The 16,692-nt window shown below is 36.6% G+C and overlaps 1 protein-coding gene across 3 annotated transcripts in view; it reads right to left on the bottom strand.

Moving 5' to 3' along the window:
• AFG1L (AFG1 like ATPase) overlaps window positions 1-16,692 on the bottom strand; it is a 68,892-nt gene that overhangs the window by 15,197 nt on the left and 37,003 nt on the right. For 2 of the 3 annotated variants that reach the window (XM_071806662.1, XM_065835876.2), the window contains 3 exons: window positions 11,642-11,724; window positions 8,120-8,190; window positions 7,763-7,863 (listed from right to left, as the gene is read on the bottom strand). The exons of the other annotated variant lie outside the window; for it this stretch is intronic. In XM_071806662.1, coding sequence (XP_071662763.1) covers window positions 7,763-7,863; window positions 8,120-8,190; window positions 11,642-11,724 — 255 coding nt within the window. The remainder of the gene's footprint in view (window positions 1-7,762; window positions 7,864-8,119; window positions 8,191-11,641; window positions 11,725-16,692) is intronic. 3 annotated transcript variants of the gene reach the window in all.

Here is a 16,692-nt window from a genome sequence, read left to right on the forward strand (position 1 = left end):
GGATGTTTATTTACAACTACACCCAACAATCTTACAATCCTAAAGCTGACACCAAATTATATATACAGCTTACTTTTTAATGAAGTCAGTTCCCTCAAAATAACTCAGAACCATTGAACTGCAAATGCAGCTGAGTTGTGTCATCATGTAGAGGAGACATTCGATTGACTTAAAAGCAGGCACTTGTACTCCTAAATCACTTGTTGCCTTTGAAAATGGTGACTTTGTTTTTTTTTAAAAACCTGCTTACATCTTTCATTTTGAAGTGCAAGCTATTCAAGTTAGGAACCACATCTTCCTCCTCATCTGTAGAATGTGCCTATTGCAATGGAACCACAAACTATCAGAAACTGCCGCTTCTTTTGTTGTGATAATCTACACAAATACTGTGTTTTGCCAATTGCGGAAAAGCTAAACAACTTCTAAAAAAAAAAAAAAAAACAAAAACCAAAACAAACCAACCAACCAAAACACAGTAAGATACCCTTTTACAACATAGATATTAAATTTATTTTCTTCACTTTGTTATGTCGTAGTTTGCTAATGCTTAGTAATCCAAATTCCCTTGCCCTGCTTTCCAGCCCAAACTGGAAACAGGTCCTTTTTTAAATTTCTTTAAAAATAATAAACCTCATAGACTCATGTAACCCATATCCTCTAGCAGTAGCCAGAGGCAGTTGTCTAGGGTGAATATAGGAATAGGATATGCATATCACAATACTTTGCTGATATACTTTCCCAGGTACCAGCTGCATTTAACACAACTCTTTGTTCTTTAGTTTACCCATCCACAAAATCAGTTTTATAGATATAGCTTCCCCTGGTGTCAAGACATCATGTCAATTGCTACTTGGTCGCTGGATAAAAGGGTATATTTAATTACCTAATGAAAAGACTAGAGCGTCCATGAAACAGAGTTATTCAACCTTTGTAAAGAAAAGGTTAAAATGTTTTTGAGTACACTACAAAGTCAGGATTCCCAGCAGAGGGCAGTAGTTGCTACACACAAGTGAGAGGAAGACTGTAAAAGATAATATTGTGAGGAAGACACAATCTCTTTACTCCTTAAGGACTTTGGAAGGTTACCTATAAGGTACACTGTTGTCTATAATATTTATACCAGATCAAGATTTAAGACAAAGTGTCACAATTATCAGCTTTTAAACAAAATTTTAAATGGGAAGTAAAGAAAGAGGACTGGCAGATCAATATCCCCTTATCCAGCACTTTTTTTTAGTTTTCCACATATCCACACTTAACTAAATCAGCTGAAATCTGGAGTTCTCCCCAACTGGGAAACTATGATTTAAAAATCACCGTAAACAATAATGTAACAAGTGCTGATTTGCTATTTTCATCTATTCCTTATTGGCTGACTTTTCATGAAATCATGTGACACCAAAGTGGAAAATGTTCTAATATTTCCCTTTAAAGCAGAATTTTTATTTTATTTCAAAGGAAACATCACTGAATTTGAAAAAAGGTTTTACAGACTGTTCAGATGAAATGACGTGTTACAAAAGTTGCTGTCTAAATAGGTAATAATTTGACCAATTTCAGAAGCATCCCCTTAATCCTACACCAATAAATGTAAACAGAGTTTTGAAGTCTGAATGTTCACCCCTGTGGACTGCACAGTAACAGTTACCCAAGACCAGACCATAAGAGATATCGTCACAACAATGTGAAAGCAGAGTTACTTGGCTGATAAACTATCTCTCCAACATAACAAAAGCATTCACCCTTTCACATATTGACTCTTGGAAAACTTAAATTCTTCTTTCTGGAACCATTAAAGGCTATGGATGGCTGAAGGAATCAATTCACCAAGTTCTGACTACAATGTTGTCCGTTCATGCTGCAAAGGCCATTGAGAACCATATGAGCACCAGTATATGCGAGCTTCAAAAAAATTCCAGAAAAATATCTTCCAAGATATTTTTGCAACAATCCAATATTAAAAGAAATAACTTCTTAAAGCAACTGATTCCTTTCATTACATTCACTGATGCCTCTACCTTAAACTATATACTGGTTTTGTAATTATGAACCAAATACAACAGAAGAAATAAATGTAACCACAACTATTTGCATTAACTAAATAAAATATTATATTTTGAGTTGTTCTTGCTCTCTTGTATTTATCAGATGTGAAAAATGCAAACAAAAGCCTAACCAGAGTCAATATCCACCTTCCATTGTGAAACCAGTTTTCATCTTGAAACTTCCCCATTCTGAATGGATGTCCTAAACTGACTTCATATGGACATGCATCTGTGTGTGTGAACGACTGTTCATTTTTTGGTCAATTACTGTATTTCTGAGAGTAAGGCTATTACACATCTTGCTCCTCAAGGTAAGACTTTCCTTTAGAAGAGGCTCAGTGAGAAGTTGTCGTGCTTCCATGCTGTGGTACAGGAACGTCAAATTTCAAAGAAAGGTTGCTTGGTATCAGGGAAATGTCTTACACACCTCTTGTGAAACCCCACTCAAATCCAAGGAATTTACAAATCTCGGGAAAAATGCAGACTGAGCTCACTGCACAGACTGATAGTAGACTAAGAATTGTCCCAAAATCCCAAAAGCGTGAGAAGGCTGAGTGCAGGTTATCCCCTTGAGACAGAACGGGCACATTCCCCTGCCAGCTGCTGAACTCGAGACACTTGCCAACAGGCAGTGTGGACCCTGTCTTTCTCACATCTCTAGTTTTAGATAATTTAAGACCAGAACAGATCACGTGATCCTTCAATTTCCTGAATTTTAGAGACAGCTAAGCCTAAGAACTAGTACTTAGGCTCAAACATAAACTCCTCTTCCTAAAATGACATCCAGTTTTGACCTAAAACACAGTATAAGGAGGCTCTGCCACTTCCTTCACTGTTTCAAATATGTGAATGGCTGCTTTTTTTGTCTTTTTTTTTTTTTTTAAATCTAATCTAATCTCTGTGGGCTCTGGTTTTAATTATGTCTTCTTCTGCTAGCTTTGGGAGTCTGTTAGTATCTGTATTTTTTTTTTCCTGCGAAAATGGCTGTACATTATAAAATCATCTTCCTGTCTTCTTTTTAATAAGATGAACAAATTGAACTGTAAGTCTGTCATCTGAGGGCACAAATTCTCCAGCTCAAATGGTCTGTGGCTTTTTTCAACAGCCTCTTCAGCTTTTTCAACATCTTTTCTAAAATTCTGATGTCAAAACCACATCTAACATTCTGCCATCAATCTGAGAGGTTTTTAAAATTAAAATAATCTTTCTACCCTCCTGTTTATTTTCACCCTACCCATCCCAAATGAAATAGGTCTAATTGCCCTAACACTGCACCAGAAACTCCTTTTGAGCTGTTTGTCCTTACAATACTCAAAGCTATTTCCAAGCCACTATGCCCAGGACACAGTCTCTTCGTCCTGTAGGTATGACTTGTGTTCCCAATTTCTAGATGTAAAATCTTGTATTTGCTTAGATTTAAAAAAGTCAACCCAAAATATACCCTCTCCATCCTCCCCAAAATCTCAGTTCTGCTGAGAAATAAATTGCATGCAGCATCCTAATTTTCATCACCCCCCCCATACACACACCTCTCTTTGCACTTAGAGCAAATCTGTATTAGCATTTATGTTAAATTCAAAACTGCTGGGGGAAAAAAAAAATATTGTACTGGCCTTAGTATAAAAATGGGCTCATTAGAAAAGCTACACTCAACAACAACCTTTCGGTAATAATTCTTTCTATATGTTAGTTAACTAATTTCACAATCCATTTAACAAATACTTTCTAGACACTGAATAATAGCAATTTCTTGGTAAGAACAACAGCATCTACACAACTCAACCTTTTCCACAAAAATCAGGAAGACTGAAATTCATTTCATTTCCATTCTGTAGTTATCCACAGTGTGAATCCAGAACCAGCTTCTCCATTACCTTTTCTGGACTAAAATCTGGCCTCCAGGCTGCAATTATACCAGTCATCATACTTGTATGAATTTTGCTTGTTGATTTTTTAATATTGGCACATAGGAGCTTTCTTCCAGGGCCACGGAATTTCTCTTGCACTTCAATATTTATCAAAAATAGAAAGCTAGTCAGTGATCTCAGTCTAGTTTTCTAGGACTCCAATGATTCAAAATGTATCTGCAGGCTATTTTTAATATGCTAACTATTAACAGACTGAAAGTTATTTTATTATCCTTTAGTCACACAAATATTTCACTCGGCTTCCCCTAGAACAAGTATTTTTTGCAAAACCTTTTCCCTTTTCCACATCATTATTAGAAGTTCAGCCATCTCTACCTAAGAATAAGCCAATAACATTGAGATAATAAAAACCGTAGTAAACCTCCCATTTCACTTAACAACAAAAAGTCTCATAGCTGAGCAGACATAATGTTTGCCCGTGACATTTAGTTTCTCTTTATTCTTCCCACACTTCATAACTAGCTGTGGTTCATTCTATACTATTTGATTATCTCGACAGTGACACAGGACATACTTTTACTCTCTTCTTCCTCAAACAGTCCTTCTTGTTCTTTCCGTTGTTTTTGTTTACACTTCCCTTTCAAATTAGTTTTGGTCATATTTCCCTTTTGCTTTTGAAAATTACCCTTCCTGAACACTCAAATATGTAATTCCCCTGTTTGGAAGTATCTTTTGGTTACACTGAATGTTAGAAAATTATAGAGAAGATTGTCCTTATGCAAGATAAATTCCTAGATGAATTCATCACTGTAAGCTCCCATAAAGCTGCTCAAATCAAATGACCCTGTACTGGATGCAGTACATTTTATGCTAGAAAAAAATCTCATTTGCAATTTTCAGGCTAATTAGATTTCACCATTTTCTGCATTTCATCTACAGCATAGGCTTCCCATACAATGGTATTTTTTTCTTGATATGCTTTTTATAGCCAAGTGCTCAAAAAGCAATATACCTCATTCTCCATTTGCACCAGACTCCTGTGAGTACTACCCTCTTGGGTTTGTTAATTAGTAGACTGATTGATATGTATTCAAGATCCTCGTATTAATTAACTTTAAGGCAGGTACCAGTGTCTTTAATGTTGCATACTGTCCTTCACCTCTTTTAGCCACTCTGTCCTTAAGTAGGCTTTAAGCACTGATTTAATGTTCTTATTTTACGAGTTGTCCCATGAGGTTTCAATAATATCAATTATATCTCATTTTTCACCACTAATGAGAATTTCCTATTTATCATGCTTGTCACCAGGTCTTATCACTGATATAAATCCAACTGCACATCTTGTTTTCAATTCTGCTATATGTTTACTTGGCTTCTACGACACCAGCTTCAGATTGCACTTATCTATCTAGGATGCTTCGCTTGGGCTGGCAGTAAAGCCCCTTCCTGGTTGTTGCAGGCTCCAGTTTGGAAGATTTCCCACCCTGTGTCCCTTCAGACAATCTGCCTTCTCATGGGACTTTGTCCGCATATCCAGCACAAAGAAACTTGCAGATTCACCCAAGCCAAAGCCAACAAATTCCCCTGTAGCATTTTCTCTTGTGGATCTTTTTCATTACATCTTTCTCAGACTCTTAGTTTCCTTTTTCTTAACAGTTGCACTCATGATGCCTGTCAACTTAACTACCATTTGGCACCACCAGCAGTACCAAACAGCTTTTAGCTATGTCTCATACAGATTTCTGCTTCATCCCTCTACAAATAGTTCCCACTATTAGCCAGTTTATTTGAAAATATATGAATGACTTTACACTTCCTCTCATGTTGAATGTCTCCTGACTTTGAGGGTTATTTTGACAACAACCATCAGTTCACTCCTCCCAATCCTACCTATTCTTCCTTTTCTTCTGTGGCATCAGTGGGAATGACTTCCCATTCGGACTGTTAAAGAGAAGATACTGCACGTATAAATTTTTCCACCAAAGAGTTAAAAAGTTTTAATTAAAAAAAAGGAACTTGTTTTCATGGTTTGACAACTTATATTTTCTTTTGGCTTTAAGTACATTTTAAAGGCAACAGGGCGGGCAAATGCAGCAGCTGGCCAGGCAAGGTCTTAAATGCAGCTTATACCAATAGGAATTTTTTACTATTGCTATGAAGTGCTATAAAAGTTTATATTTGTGAAAAATATTGTATTAGAGGCAACTCAAGCCATTCATCCAAATCTAATGGACAATTCTGAAGTTCATGACTATACTTCTCTACCTATGAAGTGAGCACAGTGATACCGCCTTACCAACACACTAATGTAAAATATATGAAGGTACATCAGCCACCTGAAGAGAAAAATCACGGCAAAATAAATAATTGAATACAACAATTAAAGGTAAAAACAAATTGAGCCATATGCAAACAAAATAAATTATGATGAAGGAAGCTGCTTAAGAAAAACATGTATTGTCTGCCATGTGATTATTGCATTAGAGACTATCCATAGCATATCTGCAGAAGGCATCTGAACTAAGACAGCAGACTTTCCAAGTCCTGGGTGACCACCATCAGAACAATCCTGTTAAATGATGTTTAACATTTCATAAGGATACTCTTTACTTGTTCTGAGCACAAACCAAGCACCTCAGTATTGTTACACCAAGATGGTCTGAACCCCACATCATTTAACAGGATCAGAACCTTCAGACCCCAAGTAGTGGCCGCTGCCACCTGAGCTACCAGAGTACTTCTCCTTAGAAGCAATTTATCATCTCAGTTAAGTACATAAGGCATTTATTGGACTAAAGCATTTTACAAGTGTTTGCTGACAGCACAGTTTGATGATACATTAAGAGGCACAATGAAGAAAAAGTCTCAAAACTTTTAGTGAAAAGCAAGCTGTTCTACCCATGACATACCTTCATTCTCACAAATGGCTAACCGGCTTTGTCTGAAACTAAAAAGCAACAAAGCCTAAAACCTACAGTCTGAAACGTAACCAGTGAAATTTCTGTCCAAATAATCATCAACTTGGTAGCTACAAGGAAGTGAAAACAATGTTATAACCAAAGGACTGGTCAGCATCCTGAATCAAAGGTGCTCTCAGCCAGGTTTAGAGTTGTGGCCATTTAACAACGACTTCAGGTGTCAGCAGAGAGGTCACTGAAGTAGGATGCAATTTCTGGGGCACTGTCTTCAAACCCACTGGCGGTCACATACGAATAGAGCTTTTCAGGAATCACACCCCACATATTTGGCAGAGAATTTGGCAGTATTTAGCAAAATTTGGCAAATTCTGAGAAGAAGGCCTGGTACTAAACAGCCCTTGTATAGCTAGTTACAATTAAGGCACACAACAACTGCTTCACTCTAGTGCTGCCTGTATTACTACTCTTTTGCTTGAGTATCAACTTAAACCCCAGATTTTGAAAACAGTATTTGAATGCTCTTTACATATTGATACATTGTGACTACTAATATTCCAGCAATGATGCTAACCCAGGCACATACTATATTATGATTTTTGAACACAATCTGTAATGTACTTCAGAGTGAATTTGCTGTATCATTAAAACGCAAATTATTATTGTTCTTTTGGGAAGCTGCATTTTGTGGGCCTTTTTTCCTCCTGTTAAATTAAAAACCTTTCTGCCAAGTTAAAAAAAAAAAAAAACAAAAACAAAAAAAAAAAAAAAAACAAAAACAAAAACAAAAACGCTTTTAATTTAGTATGACTTGTGAAAATAGCAAGTTTTTATGTTTGGGGTTTGTTTTTTGTAGGTTTTTTGTGTTTGCGTTTTTTTTTTAAACTGTGAGAAGTCTGAGCATTAACTGATCTAGATTTGACTGGGTACTCACTCTGTCGCACAGCTCTTCAAACGTGAAGTCTGCAATGGTTCCACACGCTTTATTCAGCCTCAGCTCTCTGCCTTGCACTTTTAGAATCCTTGGTCTAGTTACTATGGGAACATGAACAAAGACTCAATCTTCTCTGGATAATTACTATAAAATTCATCTCTTACAGATAGGAAATGCATAGCTTGATGAATAATAGCACATGATTCAACACATAAATTAGACAAAATGCTGATACAATGACTGCCACTTGAGTGTGGCATCAACCCATATACAGCAATGGAACTTATTAATTGGTCAGTGGAGATTGGGCATTGTGTTCTAAATGTATTCTCTTTCAAGAGAAATTAACTTACGTACAATCATTTTGTTTCTGAGCCAGCTCATCAAACAACTTATCCATGACAGCCTCCACATCAGCTTCACTTGTGCTACAGTGAAAAGAATAATAGAATATGAAATTAATAACACTTGAAGCCAACATCAAACAGCTGCCTGAGCCTGCTTAGCTTTTTGCCCATAAAAAAGAGAACAGGATGTTATGCTCTAAATACAAACATTAGATTTAGAATACACTTAAAAGTAGAGAATATTAACTCTCAGGTAGATGATTCTGCCTTATTTGCATACACTGAAAGACTTCTGTGTTTTGAGCTGTTTCCAGTAATGAGGCAATACAGGCACAGCAGATCCATTAACACTATGTGTACACAATGAGAAAAAAGGCTTCTGGCTCTATCTCGCATGCAAAATAAGTGCAAATAGACAAGGCAAGACAGTCAAGCACCTAAAGAAGTATCCTTTGAAATTTCGGAGAGGGGACTTTGTGAAATTCAATATTGGAACAGCTTTCGGGGTTGGGGGGGGAGAACATCAAGTCAACTGATTGTATTGATCAAACAATTTGCAAAATTAAACTACGAAATTCAAAATAACAGCATGTTCTCTGCTTTAGTAATTTTATCAGTTTTCCCCTCTCTGTTGCCAATACTATCTGGGAAAAGATAACTACAGAGAGTTAAAATGCAAAATATCTGTGCTGAGAGCTGAAGCAAAGTTTATATTCATCTGCTAGTTGCCACAAGAATTACAGACCTGTCTGATCAGAGAATATTTTTTGTCACTGGATGGGTTAGAGTGCAAACGTTTCTGTGTTTCATTCTGAAAGATGATACATAATAATTCTAGCTGAGTTTGAAAGCTGAGAATAGTAAATTAATGCTACGCTAGACAATAAACTGGAACTAGGATTTCTAATGCTTCATTGAAGTTTGTATATTCTCATTTGGTGTGAAAATTCTACTTTTATAGAGCACAGAGGCACTCAAGTTGCATTGCTTCATGCAGTTCTACACCTCCTCTAAATGGTAAATGATGATCAGCATGTTACACAATTACTTTCCTGTTCATTAGGCCTTAAGCACCTTAAAAATGTTAACAGTAGAACTGAAATAACTACTTTTTAGCTCAAGCTTAATGATAGCAAACCTTGTAGATATAAACCTTGGGAAAAGAAAAAACAAAACACACACACATACAAAAAAATCCCACAGCAGCAAAACCCAAATCTCTACAAGTGCCATTCCAAACACTTGTTAAAAACCCTTTTCTCAGAGTACATGAAAATTGTAACTTTAAAAAGATTCTCTCAACATTGATATTTGTGTGCCGCTTTCCTCTGACAAAACAACAAATTAAAAGGAACAGACAAAATCTGAAAAGAAGTCATAAAAAGGGGGAAAGAATGGGTATATATTGAAGAGTATGCACACATGTATGCATTGAACTATCAAAAAGTTTGATGTAAAGGCTACAAGAAGAAACAGCTGAGTATGACACCTAGGTGGATACTTGCACCTCATTGCCAAGAAAGTTTGTTTTGGAAATAGATACCTGAGACTGAGATCAAGGAAGTTGCTTTGATCAGGAATCTTGTAATTGTGTTAAACTGACTGCTTTCAGATGAGTGTCAAACAGCTTCAAGCAACCCTTAGTTGCATATTTTAAATTAAGAAAAGATTACACAAATTATGAAGCATCAAGAGGATTTAAAAAACAATGTCATGGTGATACTATATTAATAGGCAAATGTAAACATGTTGGACAAGAACATTTTTTTGGGGGGGAAAGACTGCTAAATGAATGTCAAAAATCTGTAGCAAAATACTGTATAGATACTAATTTTAAAACAAAAGAAAAAAGAGTTCTCCATCTACTACACTAGTTCTGCAGGGTTGCCCCAATGAATAAGTTTGAATAGAAAAATGAATAATTTCCTCAGACAAAGCAAGGAGGATCAAATAAGTATCTTATTTCCATCGCCAGCTACAGGATTTTTTTTTTTCAAGCACTGCTTCCTAATGATTTACACAACAAATTCTAGAGGTAATCGATATCTTTCCAATGAGAGAACATGAGACAGACATCACCAGTCTCTGCCATTCACTTGACCACAAGTTTTACAGCAGAACACCACGAAATACTTTGGCTGAGTATTGCTCCTGGGGCTTGTTCATGTTTCTTCTCCTCCAAGAGCTGATGCCATAGGCACCATGTGTAGCCTATTACCTGCTAGAAACCACAGATGTGCTTTTCCTTTCTTCAGAGCACGGGCAGTGAGAAAATAATACGGTAGGTGCCCTCCACAGTCAGTAGAGTGCAGTGGGCACAAAAAGCAGAGCCCTAAGCAGGGCCAGCAACGCAGACATGGGAACAAGGGCTATGATGAGCAATGGTAACAGGGAGGGAACACCGACAGAACAGCGGCCACTTCAAACAGCACTTCTGAGCAGCCACCGCAAAACTTAAGGAAAGCGGAGCCAGCCAAGAATACAGAACATACAGAATATAGAACTTATCCAGAGTTGATACAGTCACACTTTGAAGATAAAGGACCTTCATTTGACCTGTTTTCCATATATAAAATTCTGTCATATCCTTCCAGAAGCAAAGTTACCTGTTGTAATTCTCCTAAGCAGTACTCCTCCTTCTGGACATACAAATACAATTTCTAACTTTATTATAGAGTGATGCAGACATACTTCATCTCAAATACCTGTCACATCACTGAAAATACTGCACCTTTCTTCATGGAAACATGACGTTTAATCAATACTGTATGTTGGGTTGAAAGATACAACCATTATAAAACTAATTTTAAGTTATTGTTGTCTACCTTGCTCAGGTTGTCATTGGTTAAATAATATTATAAGAGCAAATACAAGATAGAAAAATGTCAGCAATGCAAAGGTTTCAAAGTTTGTTTGCTTTGTTTTAAAAAGAGGATGTTTCTATTAGGCAGATACATGCTGCAACCATAAGCATAACTGTGAACATATTTTAAATATATTTATTTGCAAATATAGAATAAAGTGCTAAAGACATTTTGTCATGATAAACAGAAACAGTCTGTCAAAATAGGAGGGTGTTGAGTTTTTTTAATCCACAGCACTGGAAACACCCAACATTAAATGAATCCTTGTCATTGGATTTCTATAAATACTTAATTACTTAAATACAATAAGGATGTTCTTCTATTATAAGAGAATTGTGCAATCTCTTACAAGAGGATATTCATTACTTTCTAACCATCTGTCACTTCAGTTCTCCAAACACCACACCTCCCCAAAAAAATCTAATTAGTTTTTATTCAGTCACACATTATAAATGATGCCACTGTGGATACTGAAAATGTAGTTTAATGAAGTTAATATCAAGGCATAATGGAAGGCGGTTTGCTGAACAAAACGGACCAGAAGGCAAAGAAAGGAAAAGTCACATTCTGCTAATTCTACTCTACATTTTTCATTTCCTATTGACTAGGAAATTCTTGGCTAATAAGAAAGAAAAAGAGGGCAAATACCATATTGCAGATAAACTTACAGGTAGTAGAGCTTTCCAGCAGCAGGAAGCACTCGTTTCCTGTAGTCTATGCCAGAATCAAGCTGGACTGTGTTGCAGTATTTCTACAGAGACAACAACAACAACAAAAAAAAAAGAATAGCTTTTCTGAAGCCAAAGCTGTATTTATTATTGTCTGTGTTAGAGGAAAGACACACTGCTGTGATAAACCATCAGCACGAATATCATCAGATCACAAAATTGAAGACTCCTTCACAATTATCAAAGCAAAGAAACAAGCTGGAAATCATTCACATATTCCAAACAAAAAAGTAACCATTTTCAAAAATCCGTCACCTAGAAAATTAATACTGATTGGAAGCACAGGGAATAAATTGAGAGTGGGTATTACCCCTTCTCTCTGGGTAGTGCTTTGTTGGGGGTGCGTGTGAAAATAATTAATTTCACGTTAAATAATACATATTTAGAAATAAAAAGTCAGGAGCAATAGAAGTTTAACAGATCACAATCAAATTCTAGCAGAGACAATTGAAACTACTTCTACTTTATAAACTAAAAATATTTTTCTTTTCCTTCTACTAAGAATATTAAAAATTTTATGAGTCAAACACCAAATATACAAACCATGCCAAGTCTTACTGCAAAATGGACTGAAGCATAAACGGGAATAAACAAAGCTCTACAACAATATTTTGTTTCATTTTTGTAATGTCTGAATTTACTCACAGGAGGACCTCCTTTCCTCACCCCCCACATTAAACAACCTGTAAGATTCCAAGTGTGATAGATGTGTCCCTGAGTAGTCACAATAATTGCTTCTCTTAGAAAACTCAAAACCAGCTGCACTAAAAGGTGCTTCATTTTTTTGATTCAAGGCCTGAGGCTGAGAGCAAAATTATCACTAACCTCAGTGGGATCAAGATTTTACACCCCCTGGTAAAAGGAATAGCTCTGCTTATCTGTTATTACTACTGCCAACATACACAACTTCCGGATGTTAGATAGCCAGAGGCAAAAGAAGACATAAAAGAACGGGAAGTTTTAATATTTTAGGAAATATACCACTATCACCAATTTAATTAAAGCAATGAAACTTTTTCTTTTTAGGTAATTCAACACTGTCAAAATTCTTTGGATTGCTAAAATCCACTAAACTACTCTGCTTCTTCCCTGCACTATGAACTATTAGTTTATCTTTAACACTCTCATTAAGCATTTCATATTCTGTGTGTCAAATTTTTCAAAGCCTCCTTAAGGCCATTCAAGTATCAAAATTGGAAATGTCAAATCTCATTTATAACAACTACATTGCAGGAAGAAAAAACTTACATTTTAGAAGAACTATCATCAGTGATTTAAGGAACAATGGCCCTTTTGAACAAATGCACTGAATAGGACTTAGAGATTACAAATATCTGCAGGACTGACTGTGATGACTCATTGCATTAATTTTTTGCCCTTGGCTATTACTGAAGGCTCTACACCTATTTTAAACCTCCAACTTCACTGCAAAGATACACAGCTGAAGAAAGAAGGTGAAAAAAAGTCATCCTGAAGGCACAGAATCCTAGGAAAATCTATGTATCTTTAATTCCAGTAAGTGAAAAAGCCATGCTAATCAAATCATTATCTTGGGCTAAGGCTACTGCAAACACAATAGCATTGGTGCTACAATATTATTATAATCTATTCCCTTTCTTTTCATGAAAGCTTACAAAGAAAGAGAATAACAGAGCAGAAGAAAAAAGTTCCAGAGGCATCTAATAATATGCATGAGGGAGGGAGGATGTTTAAGCTTTTCTTCAGCGTCAGTCTGGCAGTCAAGGCTAGAAGGAATATCCCTGAAATTTCACAGCAGCGCTGATGGACTTTGCTTTTCTTTGCCAGGCACTGATGCTCAGCTTCTTTCCACACAAAGTTTTATTTTTCTGAAGTAGTAGCTTAGCTCAAGTATTATTTTCTGCACATTAGTAGGGAAAAAAAAAACACACAAACAATTCTACAGCTATGCAGACTATGAAATTATTTAGATAAACCTTAGATACTCAGATATTTACTACTGCTACTTATAACTTTGTTTTTTTTCCTGGAAACGACAGGAAATTTTGCATGGATCCAGCCCCATCTCTTTGGCCTTCAAGATGGGTTTACAAACACTACCGCTCTCTCAGGGTGTTGTGTTGCATATAGAGCCAAGAGTAAACACAGAAGTAGATATACTGTGTGGCATGGTTATGATATGGCCGAAAGAAGAAAAGCGCACCTGAACACCGTAGCTGGTGTAAATTCATTGTGCTGATACTTACAGCAGTGCTTGTGGCTCAGCTGCTGATGCCGGGAGGGTAGGGCAGATGTTCTGTGCCCTCACATACAGACTGACACTGGGCTGAAGCACACAGGTCCCTGCAGTTTGCCGAAATACATAGCAGCAGTTGGTGCCAAGTGGTTTAGTTCACTTGTGTTCTGCTTACAAACTTAGCACTCCTTAAATGCACTGAGAGGCTTTTACGACTTCACGATTTAACACTACAGCGAATGAATTCTGGAGGTAAGACCTGTACATGTGAATACTATCAACAGAGCTATGAAGCAGATGATGCATTTCTTCTGTTTTCCTTTTTCTCTGTCTTCAAAGTAATTAGTATTAATATGATCATTATTCAGGAAAAATCACCCTCATCAGTGACACTAGTTAAGAAGAGCTTGCTTGCTCAAAAGCTTCTTTATGTTTTTAAGCCCTTTTAAAGCTACAAATAGTTGCCTAAACAGATATTTCTTCTCCGTATGAACCTTGTCTTGGCATGTCTACAATAATGTACTACTATTCACTCTAATGCGACATAACGTTACAAAGTTTATTTTTTAAATATCTGTTAGATATTCTGGGCTATAGGACCTTTCAGCCAGAGAGGCAACAGCAGCATCCTGTTCAGAGATATATAAATACAGCCATTATAGTCCTACTGATTTTTTGCTTCCTTAGGAGACAAAAGTCAACTGAAGCAAACATCAACAAAATAGAAAAACAGAGTTGATACACAACAGTTTTCTGTAACACATGATATAAGCATAAATGCATGGGCCAGGTAACAGAACCAGAGAGATACTTAGTCCTTCGGAAGACACTTGTAATTTTACTATCCTGGTCCTTGGATGTTCCTAACCAGTTTCCAGATTTGGTTTGGTATTTTATTTTGGCTTAAATCTTTCTCATCTAATTCTATCTCATATTTTTTAAACCAGTATTCTCAGTCAAATTCTGGTTTATATTTTACTTTGAATCTCTAGCATATTTTTCATTTATTACTGTCTTGAGAACCACTGACTTGGACCTCGAAGATAGGGGATTTTTTTGTGTGTGGTGTGTGGGGTTTTTTTTTTCCCTCCAAGACTGATGATCTATTCAGGAAAGCACTCCAGCCATTTAGAGCCCATGTTCAAAATAAAATTAAAACAGCCACAAGAATTTCCTAACCCTTCTACAGGTTCATGTATCTACTGTTGTTTATCATGAATTACTTTTATTGAGACACTTCAAAGCTCACTTGCACCTATTCTGTTAGGTACTGTATCAATATACATAAAATTGGTGGCCCCTGCCATTAAAATAAAATGTTATAATCTGTGTAGCAACATGCTCCCAGAAAACATCCCTTCAAAACACAATTGCTGCTGTTAGATTATAAGCTTTGTAGGGTAGGAACAACCTTCTCATTATACAAATTTATGTCAGTAGAATACAGATCTATGGGTGTTACTGGAAAATAATGTAACAAAAAAAAAATCAAACACGAGTATGAATAAAGAATGCAATCATTAAGTAGTGATGTGGAAGAAATTAATGCCAACAAACCAGCATAGAAACATGCACTGGTGTGGGCAATGCTACTGACACAAACTGAGCTCTACGCTGTAGAGAAGAGAAAGGGTGTGAGAGCAGAACCAGTGAACTGAAGGGCAGCCAAAGGAGGATCGCCTGCACCACCAGGGTGTAACAACAGCATCTCGTCTCCAAATTAAGTGTGTACCGGTGGAGACAGCTCTGAAGGGGGATTCAGCACATGGTCACCTTCACTCAGAGTCAGAAAGGTCACAGGGAAGCTACGCACTGAGCAGAGATCCAAATGTTTTTCCATTTGAGGTTTCGTTTGTAGACAAGGGTACCCACTGTGGTTCTTTGTTTCTACGCACGTAAACATTCACTTATCTGCTTCACAGGAGTTCAGAGGACAAAAAGGTTGATATTTGTAAATACTTTTTCAAGAGCCATGCTTTACATGTTAAAAAGACAGCATATAACCACAATATATAATAGAAGAAAATAAAGCACATCAAAATATCGTATACGTCCAAGCTAAGCTCTTCACATACTAGATTTACAAAAACAAAAACAAGATACATGGTTGCACAATACAGAAAAACAAATCCTGCTCACAACTGCATGAAAGAAATACTGAACCTCAGAGAGGGGGTATACAAGCACCCCCACACGTCTTCTCTCCCCCTCACAGGTGGCGATGACATTATACTCCTGCATCACGGAACTAGAAAATCAATACTATAACTTACAAATCCTGCAAACTCCAGGGAGGGGAGCAAATAAAATCAATTGTTGAGCTTTTCTGTTTTCTCCCCTTAATCTTTTTGCAGCATGGGGAAAAACCCTACCAGGATTACATACAGAAGTTCTAGTTTCTTTCTCCATCTTTGGACTAACTTCTCCAGCCCTGGACTGATTAAACCCTCCAGATGTGATTGCATCCTCACACGCACTAATCACCACCACAGAATCCTAATCAACAGCCAAAGAACTAACCGGGGTGCTCAGACTGTTAGTCCTTAATTGTCAAAGCCATGACTGTAACTATTGGTTTCCATTTTTTTTTTTAAGATGGAGATTTAAACATTCAAATTTAATTTACTTGGGCTAAACGTGTACTTTCCTGTTGAAATAAATTGAAGATACACTTAGTTTAGTCTGTTCTTGTGGAACCATTTATAGTTTCCAACAGATTTTCTATTCTATTGAGATATTTCAAGTCTGACTTATCCAATTCAAATGCATAAAATTA

Source organism: Patagioenas fasciata, chromosome 3 (assembly GCF_037038585.1).
Source record: "Patagioenas fasciata isolate bPatFas1 chromosome 3, bPatFas1.hap1, whole genome shotgun sequence".
In the NCBI taxonomy this organism is placed as follows: Eukaryota; Metazoa; Chordata; class Aves; order Columbiformes; family Columbidae; genus Patagioenas; species Patagioenas fasciata.